Raw genomic sequence first — 11,757 nt, forward strand, 5'->3', positions numbered from 1 at the left:
AAGTCACTCCATGTCATCTCATCTATCGCGGCATCGTCTCCAATAGCATGTCTGACCTCCGCCCACCAATCATGTGCTCTGTCCTTCAGAAGACAGGAGGCGAGTCGGACCTTGTACCCCTCGGGACATCGGCTCGTATGGAAGGTGTTGGCAACATCAGCCAACCACCTGCTGCTAGCAATGGAGTCCCGTGCCCCATGGTGGTATGGAGCTCCGCAAGCTCGGAACACCCTGAATGTCATCGTACGCGCCCCTAACATGGTCACTATCTCGGTGCGGAATGCACCCAATCTCTCGTCCAGAATCTCTAAGATACCCTCCTTGACCGTACCGAAGATCACATGAGTCTGGTCAGGGATACTGAGCGTAACCTCAGCTGAAATAAACTCTCTCATCTGCTCATCGAGCTGCCAGGCTCCAGAGCCAGAGCTTGATCCCTCACCGACACCTGAACTGCCAACTGGTCTAGTACGTAGGGTCACCATGTTGCAACATATCGTAAGAACCACCAGAATACTCATCACTACCGAGGGATCACACACACACTACAAGTTTCCTGATCTTATCTCAGCCCTTCTTGAATCGAGTACAGATCCTATGCTTTCAGTAGTACAGGCCCATACTACCTTCCATATCTATCCGTACTTTCCTCAAGAATTTCCTTGACTCCACCAAGTCCCTTTCACTACTACTGCTCCCAACACTAATCTCATCCTAGGATTACCCTAGGGTAATCACCGACCCACTCTCCGCCATCAGCTGCGTAAGAAGTCCCTGTTATCTCTACCTAACTAGATTGCGAATATCATTACATATCACTAAGACCAGATAATTCTTTGAATGAGAGGTCCTACCCTACAACGGTTAGACTCAGACGAGAGCTGTGAAATAGAACTAAACCTAACCTTCTGAAATTATTTATTCCTCGTAATATGTAACTTAACGTATTCGTTTACTAGTTAGTTAAAGATAACTAGAACTCCTAAAAGCACAAAGCAAGGAACATTCACGCATTGAGTAAACAAACCAAACATATTACAATCAAGCTATCATATTACTGACTCATCATTACTAGCATGTAGTTCATAAAGCTCATATAGCAGGCATACAAGGCATCCTTCCTAGATCCCTAGCGCTAATCTAGCATGCAGTTCTCATATTCTCAATTCATATCATAACATAACAACTTGTATGGGTAATTTGGGAGGACTTACTTGAGCTTGCCTGATTGCATGCACCGCACCCTTTTCTCTATTCAAAATCTTTTTTATAAAAATGGTTTTCTTTTAAAAAATTTATACCAAGTCCTCAGTTTGAGTTCAGACACACCCGAGAGTGTGCTCGAATCCCTCAAACCAAGGCTCTGATACCAACTTGTAACATCCCAAAAATCATGACCAAGAATTTCATTTTAAATCATTGAATAAAACCATAGTTATCAAAACATAAGTCAAGTTATCTCAAACATTATTATCAGAGTTTCCAAATCAAAACATCAGAGTACACATCCCAGGCTAAATCATCATGGTGTGTGCGATGTAGTCAACCCTAGCTCCTCTATTTGTAACTGGAAGTACCTGAAACCAAAACTGAAAACTGTAAGCACGAAGCTTAGTGAGTTCCCCAACCTACCACATACCATACACATAATCGCATATACTAGGCCTCCGCCCCTACATCGGGCCCCGCCCGACATCAAACAGTGTCCGACATCAGGCCTCGCCTGGCATCGAGCCCCACTCGGTATACATATCTGTTTCTTCCAGGCCCTGCCTGTCTCTGGGCCTCACCCGCTATCCACTTACAAACAATATCATATAATCATACTATCACATAAAGAAACATACACAGTACTATATACTCCAGTCCTAAGGCCTCGCCTATCATGGGCCCTTCCCCTACTCCGCTAATGATGAGATATGCAACCCCGTCCACACTCGGCTAGTGATGAGATACGGGACCCTGCCCACACTCACCTCCCTACCAGGCACATACGAGTATCACAAAGACAAAAAGTATGACTAAACATGCATACCTTCCTCGGGGACCGCCCAACATCGAACCGTAGTCCAGAAACATACATATAAACATTCCTTGGGCCCTTCTCGGCATCGGACCATAATCCGAAAACATACCATACATACACATGCAGGAATCACGAAGACATCAAGCATACAAACATTCCTCGGGCACCGCCCGACATCGAACACTAGTCCGGAACATACAATCATACATGCATACATATACGGGTCGGAATTGTTGCCTTTGACCCATTCACACAAAAGGTAACTCACCTTGAAAAGCTGAATCTCACGGATAATCCGCTTGCTGCTAGCTGGCAAATCCCCGAACTGCTGATCCTTCGGCTCCCCAAGCTGCTAGTCATCATATAAACTAATTAAGTTCAGGATTCTCATAACTTAACCATAAGTCCTCACTGGCGTAAAAGAACGTTCTACCCCTCACATACTCTTGTCCAAAGATGGACTCTAATCAACCCTTGGCCCAAAAAGGTAACACTCTTACAAGGCCCAATATATGGCCCAAAGGCTATAATCACAGATCGAAGTCCTCTTCAACGTCTTAATCCATAAAGTCGATTACTTGGTGGCTTGTAACCTGCCAACATGGCCAAAAAAGGACCTTATACATGACCAAAAAAGGACCTTAAAGATTGAAACATACATGACCAAAAAAAGGACCTTAACGATTGAAACATTATTGATATTGGGACTCATATAGCACTAAGGGTGGCAACCCTAAGCCTAGATACGAAGTTGAACCATAAAAATCCATTCTTGGGACTAAAGAGGTACAAAACTCCATTAAAATAGATCTAAGCATTCATGAGGCAAGTTGAGAGCTTTTTACCTCAAATGAGTGCCAAATGGTGATGCTAACTCGGATCCTTGAGCTCAAGCTACTCAAGTTCTTCTTTTTCAAGTTCTTCTTTCTCCTTTCAAACTTCTAAACACCACAAGAAGCTTCACAAGGCCAAAAACACACAAGGATGAAGAATGAGAGGCTTTCTAGGGTTTCTAAGGTTGAGAGGCTAATAAGGAGGCTAGGGTTTGAGTCATAATATTCTTTATATATGCTTAACCTTAAAACTTAGGGTTTAGGGACTCTGAACGTACGCTGGGCGTATGCCTCCAACACCTGCGTCCATTTACTCCTCTACGCTGGGCGTACCCCCAACTTACGCTGGGCGTACTTCCGCGCTGGCCACCTTGCATGCATGGTAACTTCTTGCCACTTTTCTCCATTAGGGACCAATATTTCCAATAACTTCAAAGTGTCATATCTTTCTCATCCGAGGTCCGTTCCCGAAGAACCTTATATCCACAAAAAGGTGGTGAGAAGCCATACGCCCCTAACAACACGCCCAAGCCTTAAAGCCTTCCGTTTAAAACCCAAAACCCATAAAGAGCTCAAACTGCCACTTTACCAATATACCCTTTGGCTTCAAGATATAACCTAGCTCCCGGGTCACTTGAATTACATTATACATACCTAAATGGGTTTAGATCTCTCTCTTCTAAAGGCCCTAAGCCTTATGATAACCTATCCTCAGGCCACAGTCCCGAATTAGGAAAGCGATTCGGAACTGGGCATTACACCAACTCATGATCAAAGACGTTTTCAACAAAGTCAGCATGTTTTTCATCGAAATGTTGTTAGTTATCAAAATCAATACCAAAATCGTTTTCAAAATTCACCTAAAAGGACATTTCCAAAACGAAAATTTGAGAAATAGGATGTTCAAGGAAAGAAAAATGAACCTTTTAAACCCAAAAATCCACACTTTCCAAACCCTGATTCGAAGCATAAGGTGAAGACATCTTTTGCTAAAGGGAAAAGTGATGTAAATAACATCAATCATTGGCTAGAAGGAAAAGGAAAAAGATATCAATCTAGAAAGTACTCTCAAGAGAAAATTAAGTCTGCTTACAAGACTTACTTCAATGATTCGGTGTACGGAAGTTCTTCGTCACAGGAGTCAAATTCGGCTGTGAAAAAGTGGAAATAAATCCCTAAGAAGAAAGATGATGGATTTCAGGAAAAGGATGAAAAAATGAAAATTAATTTTGAACCTTTTTCATTAAATGATTACATTTTAATGCCTAAAGCCAATGAAATTGACTTAAATGACACTTTTAAGTCTATGTTTCGAAGTTGGCTCATAGGTTCATCCTTTCATAATCCATTTCAATCTAATGTCTGAGGACCCAAAAGGTCTAGGGGACCTAAATTCTTCTAATTTATCGCAGGTACTATGAGGCGAGCAATATGATGAGAATCAGTACATTGTTAGTGGATGCTCACATCACATGACTGGGCGAAAGAAGAATTTAAGAGATTTTCGAAAGCTGGATAATGCAGGTGGAGTAAAGTTTGGCAATAACAACAAATATAAATTCAAGGGGTACGGTAAAGTGACGAATGGAAAATTCACGGTGAATAGAGTGGCGAATGTCGAAGGCTTAAAACTTAATCTGATTAGTGTTGCGTACCTTGTTGTGTGCACTAGAAATCAAGTTGTGTTTGATGAACGAGGAAGCATTATCTCTAAAAAGGAAACAAATGAGATTCTTCTTAAGTCGAAACGAAAAGGAGACATGTTTACTCTCAACATGAAACCTATTGTTGGAGTTCCCTCTGCGTGTTTTCTGCCGAAAGCTTCATCAGACCTCAGCTGGTTATGGCATCGACGTCTGTCCCACCTTAATTTCAAAAATCTTAACAAAATTGTTTTAAATGATCTTGTTCGAGGCTTACCTGTCTTAAAATTTGATAACAATTCGTTGTGTGTTGCTTGTGAACGGGGAAAGCAACATAGACAAGGTCATCTAATTGTCATCGATTCCAAAATCATCGAACCTTTGGAACTTCTCCGCATTGACCTATGTGGATCTTTGACTGTTGAGACTCTCAATAAGAAGAAGTACATGTTAGTCATTGTTGATGATTTTTCAAGGTTTACTTGGGTTTTCTTTCTTCGACAGAAGTATGAAACAACTCAAGTAATGAATGACTTCATCAAAAACATCAGGTTGAGTTTGAAGAAGAAAGTATGAAGGATTAAGACTGAAAATGGCTCAGAATTCAAGAATCTAATTCTTAATTCATTCTTCACTGAGTTGGAAATTTCGCATAACTTTTTGTCTCCTTACACACCGCAAAAAAATGGTGTTGTCGAAAGGAGGAATCGTTCTCTATGTGAAGCTATACGTACCATGCTTACATATGTGAATTTGCCTCAATATCTGTGGGCAGAAGCTGTTTCGACTGCTTGTTTCACACAAAATCGTTCTTTTATTCATCTTCATTTCAATATCACACCTTATGAGATAATAAAGAAAAAAAAACCTAATGTTAAATTCTTTCATGTTTTTGGGTGCAGATGTTTCATAATGAATCTCAAGGAAAATCTTTCTAAATTTCAGTCGAAAGATGATGAAGGAATCTTCTTGGGATTTTCACACAACTCTGTTGCCTATAGGGTGTTGAACAAACGAACGAGAAAGATCGAAGAAAGTTTTAATCTTACGTTCGATGACTATTTTGTCAAGAGAGTCGAACAGTCTTTTGTTTAAAAGCCTATAATTGTTGAAACAAATGATGATTCTGAAATCATGAATTCTTATGATATTAATTATGGTTTAATTTTTGGAATTCTAGATAGGGTGATTGATGTTGAAAACCATGATGATGATAATCATGTTCCTGAAGCATCGAAGCATTCAGATGATTCAACTATTACAAGGGAAGAAGAAGACACAAAATATACATCAACTTCAAGAGTAAATGTCGAACAAGTATCAGTTTCGACTGATGACCAAGTGGAGGGGGAGCACTTGAATTCGACATTACATGATGACAATCATGATTCAACTGTTACGGGGGAGCGTGTGCGAACTACAACTCAAGTCGAGGGGGAACATGTGCTGGACCATGCTAATGTCGAGGGGGAGCATTAGAACTCAAATCCATTGGTCGACAGGGAGCCAAGTGTATCGAATCCTGATAATATCAATGATCAAACTAATGATTTTCATGATGCCACTGACAATATTTCAAATACAGGAAAAGGTTCATAAGTAAATGAAATTTTTGAAGATGCACCTTTAGATTTTGATCCTGCATATCCACCGATGGATAAGTGGACAAGAAATCTTCCAAAGGAACATGTTCTTGGTGATCCACAAGTTGGGGTCTTTACACGAGCTCAGATTCGAGCTAAAAATGAAGTGTTGAAAAATGCTAAATTTAAACAAGGATCAGTTGATCCGACTTTATTTCAAAAGAAACTTGGGAATCACTTGATGCTTGTTCAAATTTATGTCTATGATATAATTTTTGGTTCGACTGACCCTTTATTATCTAAGGAATTTGAGGAGCATATGAAAAGGTTGTTTGAAATGAGTATGATGGGGAAAATTAATAATTTTCTGGGTTTACATATTCGTCAAAGCAGGGAAGGAATCTTTATTAATTACTAATCAGGAGAAATATATTCGCAACCTTCTTGAAAGATTTGGGATGACGAATAATACTAAAGTGAAAGTATCTATGGTTAGTGGCACTTGCTTGAATGCTTCACTGGATAAGCATGTTGTGGACTTAACGACATATAGAAGCATGATAGGTTCGCTCTTGTATTTAACTGCAAGTCGACCTAATATTATTTTTACTGTATGTAATTACGCTAGGTATCAATCGAACCCAAGAGAACCCTATCTCAATGTTGTGAAGAATATTTTCGCTACCTCAAAGGAACAATTTCATTGGGCTTATCCATCGAAGACAAGATTCTTTATACAAGCATTCTCAGATGCGAATCTAGGTGGATGTCAGCTTGATCGAACAATCACAACTAATGGATGTCAATTATTTGATGGAAAGCTTGTGAGCTGGAAATCGAAGAAGCAAACATGTGTTTCTATTTCGACTGCAGAAGCATAATATATGGTTGCTGCAGCATGCACATCACATGTTACTTGGATATAAAGTCAACTGCGTGATTATGCAATCAATATGAAGAAAACTCCTTTGTATTGTGACTCACAAAATGCCATTTGCATCTGTCATAATCCAGTCCAACAATCAAAAACCAAACACATTGCTCTTCGATATCACTTCATCAAATACCATGTAGAAGACGGGAACATTGAGATCCATTTTGTGAAAACAACGGATACTCTTGTAGATATTTTTACAAAACCTTTAGATGAGAAATCATTCTTAAGGATTTTAAATGGATTGGGGATGATCGAAGCAAGTTCTGTTCCAGGATCTTCTTGATCGAAAAGGTTTCTATTCGATTGGTGTTTATCTGAATCATTCAGAGGTTACTGTTTCAGTTTAGCGTTCGCATGCGCTCGCATGCGACTTTCCTCTGAATTGTTCTGAACTTTATTTGACTTTTGGGGGAGAAAGTTGTTCGATGAGCAACATCATTGGGGGTTGCTACTTACTAGGTCGAACGTCACTTGGTAACAATTTACAAGTTTATTTTGGTTGTTCTGTTTCAAATATCAAAAATCCAAAAAAAATCTTATTTTTCTATTTCTTTTTCAAAAACAAAAATCCAAAAAGATTTTCTTTTTTTTTGTAATTTGATTTTCAAAAACAAAAATCCAAAAAGATTTTCTTATTTTTGTAATTTGATTTCCAAAAACAAAAAACTCAAAAATATTTTCTTGTTTTGATTTCATATTTTGTTTTAACATTTTGTGTCTCATTGTAACAACGTACTGCTGAGGTGCATGATCAATGCTTATATCTATCATAGGGACATGTATTCATTCGAACTGATGTACTAGTTAAGCGTCCTTAGAAGCATGTTGGTGTATGTTGACCTCAAGCCTCATAGACTTTATGTGTTCGAAGCCTTAATGGAACTCTCATTATGAAATTTTCTTCCCAATTAGGCTATATTCACATTAGTCGAAGAGCTACCTTTCTCTTCTCATATTGACTAAAGAGATTTCTACAATGACCATATATTTCACAAAGGTACAATGAGTTCTTAAACACAATCTTTTTCACTAAAATTTCTTTTATGTTCACACACTTCACTGCCTATCCTTGACATCTCTGGTCGACTATCTTTATATCGAAAGACTTCTGTTAATGAGATCTTCGACTCTAGTTTAGATTGTTTTGGCTAAAACTCAACCGATCGAAAATTCGATTTATGTGCTAACACAGCTGCATTGAAACTTCGAAAAACCATAACTTCGTCATATTAATTCACATTTGGATGTTCTCTATATGCATGTTCTCGGTTTTATGATTACTACAACTTTCGTCTAGATTACTTAACCTAATGAACAATCCATCTCCGATTCACTATTTACAACACTCGTTGTCATATCGGGTTTGAACGTAAAACTTCAAATGGTCATAAATTCTCCATACGAAGTCAGATTTAAGCGTTCCTTATATCCTCGAAATCCTCATCACGACTACTTCAACTTTCATCAAGGCTATTTATCCTAATTAATATTTTATTTTAATATTTGTTTTGGACTTATTTATTAAGTTTTCTCTTAATATTATATACAAGCCATATAAGCACATAAATCACATAGATTCAAACAATTTCCTTTTATTTATTCATTTAAAAATTACAATTGTTGATCAACGTCGATTACTCATATTATTAGTACCTAGTAGGAAACACATGCATTATAGATTTGTACCTATGCTACGTGGCATGGTTTTGAGTAAAACCCAATGTCCTAGTAATAGTGAAGAACTGGACAGAATGAGTCGAGTCCTATATGCTTCTTCTATAGGATCGATTATGTACACCATGATTTATACAGGGCCAGACATCTCATACGCCGTTATTATGACAAGTCGTAATCTGGCTAACCCTGGTGAAAGTCATTGGAATATAGTCAAGAGAATTTTGAAGTATCTTAGGAGGACTAAAGATTTGTTCTTTGTTTATGGTGGTAAATATGAGCTAAGAGTCAAAGGGTATTTGGATGCAAGTTTCCAAACTGATAGAGATAACTCAAGATCTCAGTCTGGTTTTGTGTTTACATTAAATGGAGGTGCAGTGACTTGGAGAAGTTCAAGGTATAAGACTATAGGTGATTCAACTACAAAGTCAAAGTATATTGCAGTCAATGAAGCAACTAAAGAGGCAATGTGGCTAAAGAAGTTCATCAACGATTTAGGTGCTGTTCCAAGCATAGTTGAACCGGTTGAGATCTTATATGCTAATGAGAGTGAAGTTGCCTTAACTAAGGAACATAGAGATCACAAGCACCCAAGGCATATTAAAAGAAAGTTTCACCTTCTTAGGAAGCTAGCTGAGGATGGAGACATTATCGTGAGTCGCGTTCCATCTGAAGACAATCCACCATATCCGCTCACCAAACCATTTTTACAGATTAAGCAGGATGTTCATACTAGGTTTATTGGCATTAGATTTTCTAGTGAATTGGTTTGATAACAAAATGTGTAGTTTGATCAATTTTGGGAACTTTTGGATATTTTGAATTGGTGTTTATTAATAATAAGTTACTATGTTTGTTCATAATACCTATGTTCCAATTTTTTGCATGTTTAGAACCCCTACCATAATAATTTATTATTCTAACTTCAATAATCAATCCTACTTTTGGAAGATAGTAGTGAATTAAGATTGTCAGAGTACTGGTAGATTGGTCATCGGGATGAACATAGCAAATCCCTACCACCAATACTGATGATTACTTGAAAATGGAGATTTTAAGTATTGGAGTAATCAAGCTTAAATATGAGTCCATCGATCATGTAATGAGTAAATTAAGACGACTAATTTTCATATTCTTCAAATGGAGATACATGAGGCGTTGTTCTATAATCTGTTGTATCTTGGTTTTTCCCCAACCTTGTTCGTAACTGGCATCTATACAGGGTTTGACTAGGTATTGCATGAGGAATAGTATTAACCTATGTAGTCAAAGTTTGTTTGATCCTTATGCTAGAAAGGTGGAAGTATATATTTGGGCCCCTCGTTGATTTGGTGTTGACAATTAATGATTGGCCAAGCTAAAACTTATTAGAATTGATTCGACAGTCAGTCTGAAAGGTCACTACAAGTCGGTTTGGGAAACATAATCTTGAACCATGAGATTGACCATTGATCCATGTCTATGGTTCATAATAAGATATCATGAAGATCAAAAGAATTTGAAGTTCTTAGTCTTAAGGCTGTTTATAGCAAGATAGTTATAAGAAGTACAGTAGTTGCATTGGATTGCCACTCACTGTTGTTCCAACTAAGTATTAGATCGGTTAATTGTTGATGTCTAAGTGCAAGTGGGAGCTGATGGGTATTAGTGTCCATATCCATAACAAAGCTCGGTAATATTACTATAAATATCAGTGTCCTTTTGGGTTACACACAAGAACAAAAAAATAAAGCAGATCAGAAAAGATATTCACTTTAGAGACTTGTTTTGTTAATTACTTAATAGTAAATAAATGGAATATGTAATATTACAGAATGTTTTGAATACCATATATAATTATTATTATACTTGGTAATTATCTCTAGGGTTTCAAATCATCTCCCTAAAAATAGAGGGCTCCAAATCCGATTTTGACACTTAATAAATATACCTCTAAGCTACCAAAGTTTAGAATTCTCAAAACCCTAAAGAATCTCGCATAGTCGTTTCCACGTCGTGGCCATCTGATCCCCACATCGTGATCGAAGAACATAATTGAGATTTCAATTCTATTTGAGCTCAAAGTTCGAGGATTTCTTGGATCTGTTTCTTGTTTGCTTCTTGGGTGCGATCACAAAAGAGGAACTCTCCTTTGTATTCTCTAGTCCAATCCACTGGCTCGACAGAAGAAGAAACCAACTAAGAAATCAAAGGTATGTTTTTATCTATAGAGTTCTAATAAGTTGCATAGCCTAGTGGGTTTAGATCCTTCAGATTTCGAGTTTAGATCTGATTTGTTTAACATTTTTGTTGTCCTATGTTTGATCTAATGAGGCTCGAAACCCATCAATACCTTCCTTATGTTACAATTTTGATCAATAAGTCATGTCTTCCTCTAATCGAATCAAGTTATTTAATTCATTGTACACCTACCCTTTTGGAAATTCATGCATTTAGAACATCAATTTTCCTTGGGCCCTTGCTCCTCAATCTATACCTAAATTCCTACCTTTTTTGGATTATTGTTTGAACCTTTCTACTCTTTTTCTTTAAATCTATATGCTTACCCTTACAGTTATTTTCTCACTCTCGATCTCATGTAATGTCTATGTCAGTTTAGTAGGTTATTATGTTCTAGATTTTTATAAAATCATATATAACTATTTTCAGTCCCCTAGATATACCACCATATCCTCCCTTCATCTATAGCCACATAAAATTTTGAAAATATAGCCTTCTCGATAAAATTAATGATGTGTTCTCATACTTTCAAGTTCCTTTATTTCATGATCAAGAACTCATCCTCCAACTGCTTAATCTTTGTTTTATGACAAAACGTATCTCTTAAAAATTTGGTGAACTGAACTCATATTATTTTCTTAGTTATATCAAAAACTCTTATTTATTTTACCATGCCCACTAGTATACAACAACACTTTTATAAAGAAAAAATTAGCAAAAAAACTAACGCAAAGCCAAAACAGCTAACACCAGTACATCAAAACAAAAGAATAAAAAAAATCCTCACAACTCTAACATAGGTTTATAGAGCCAACCCACACAATTAATTTTCCTACTCTTG

General features: G+C 37.4%; 1 protein-coding gene and 1 pseudogene across 1 annotated transcript; both read left to right on the top strand.

The window, feature by feature from the left end:
• The first annotated feature begins 4,331 nt into the window (after nt 1-4,331).
• Nucleotides 4,332-6,966, top strand: LOC145104499 (uncharacterized). The gene is made up of 5 exons (XM_079041734.1): nt 4,332-4,951; nt 5,405-5,538; nt 5,683-5,910; nt 6,121-6,363; nt 6,479-6,966. Exons 1-5 carry the CDS (start codon nt 4,332-4,334, stop codon nt 6,964-6,966), a joined length of 1,713 nt encoding a protein of 570 aa, XP_078897860.1.
• Nucleotides 6,967-8,710: 1,744 nt separating this feature from the next.
• On the top strand, nt 8,711-9,469 carry LOC145104500 (secreted RxLR effector protein 161 pseudogene; annotated as a pseudogene).
• Nucleotides 9,470-11,757: the final 2,288 nt, after the last annotated feature.

Source organism: Lactuca virosa, chromosome 4 (genome assembly GCF_052849685.1).
Source record: "Lactuca virosa cultivar CGN04683 chromosome 4, Lactuca_virosa_CGN04683_v6, whole genome shotgun sequence".
NCBI classification, from domain to species: Eukaryota; Viridiplantae; Streptophyta; class Magnoliopsida; order Asterales; family Asteraceae; genus Lactuca; species Lactuca virosa.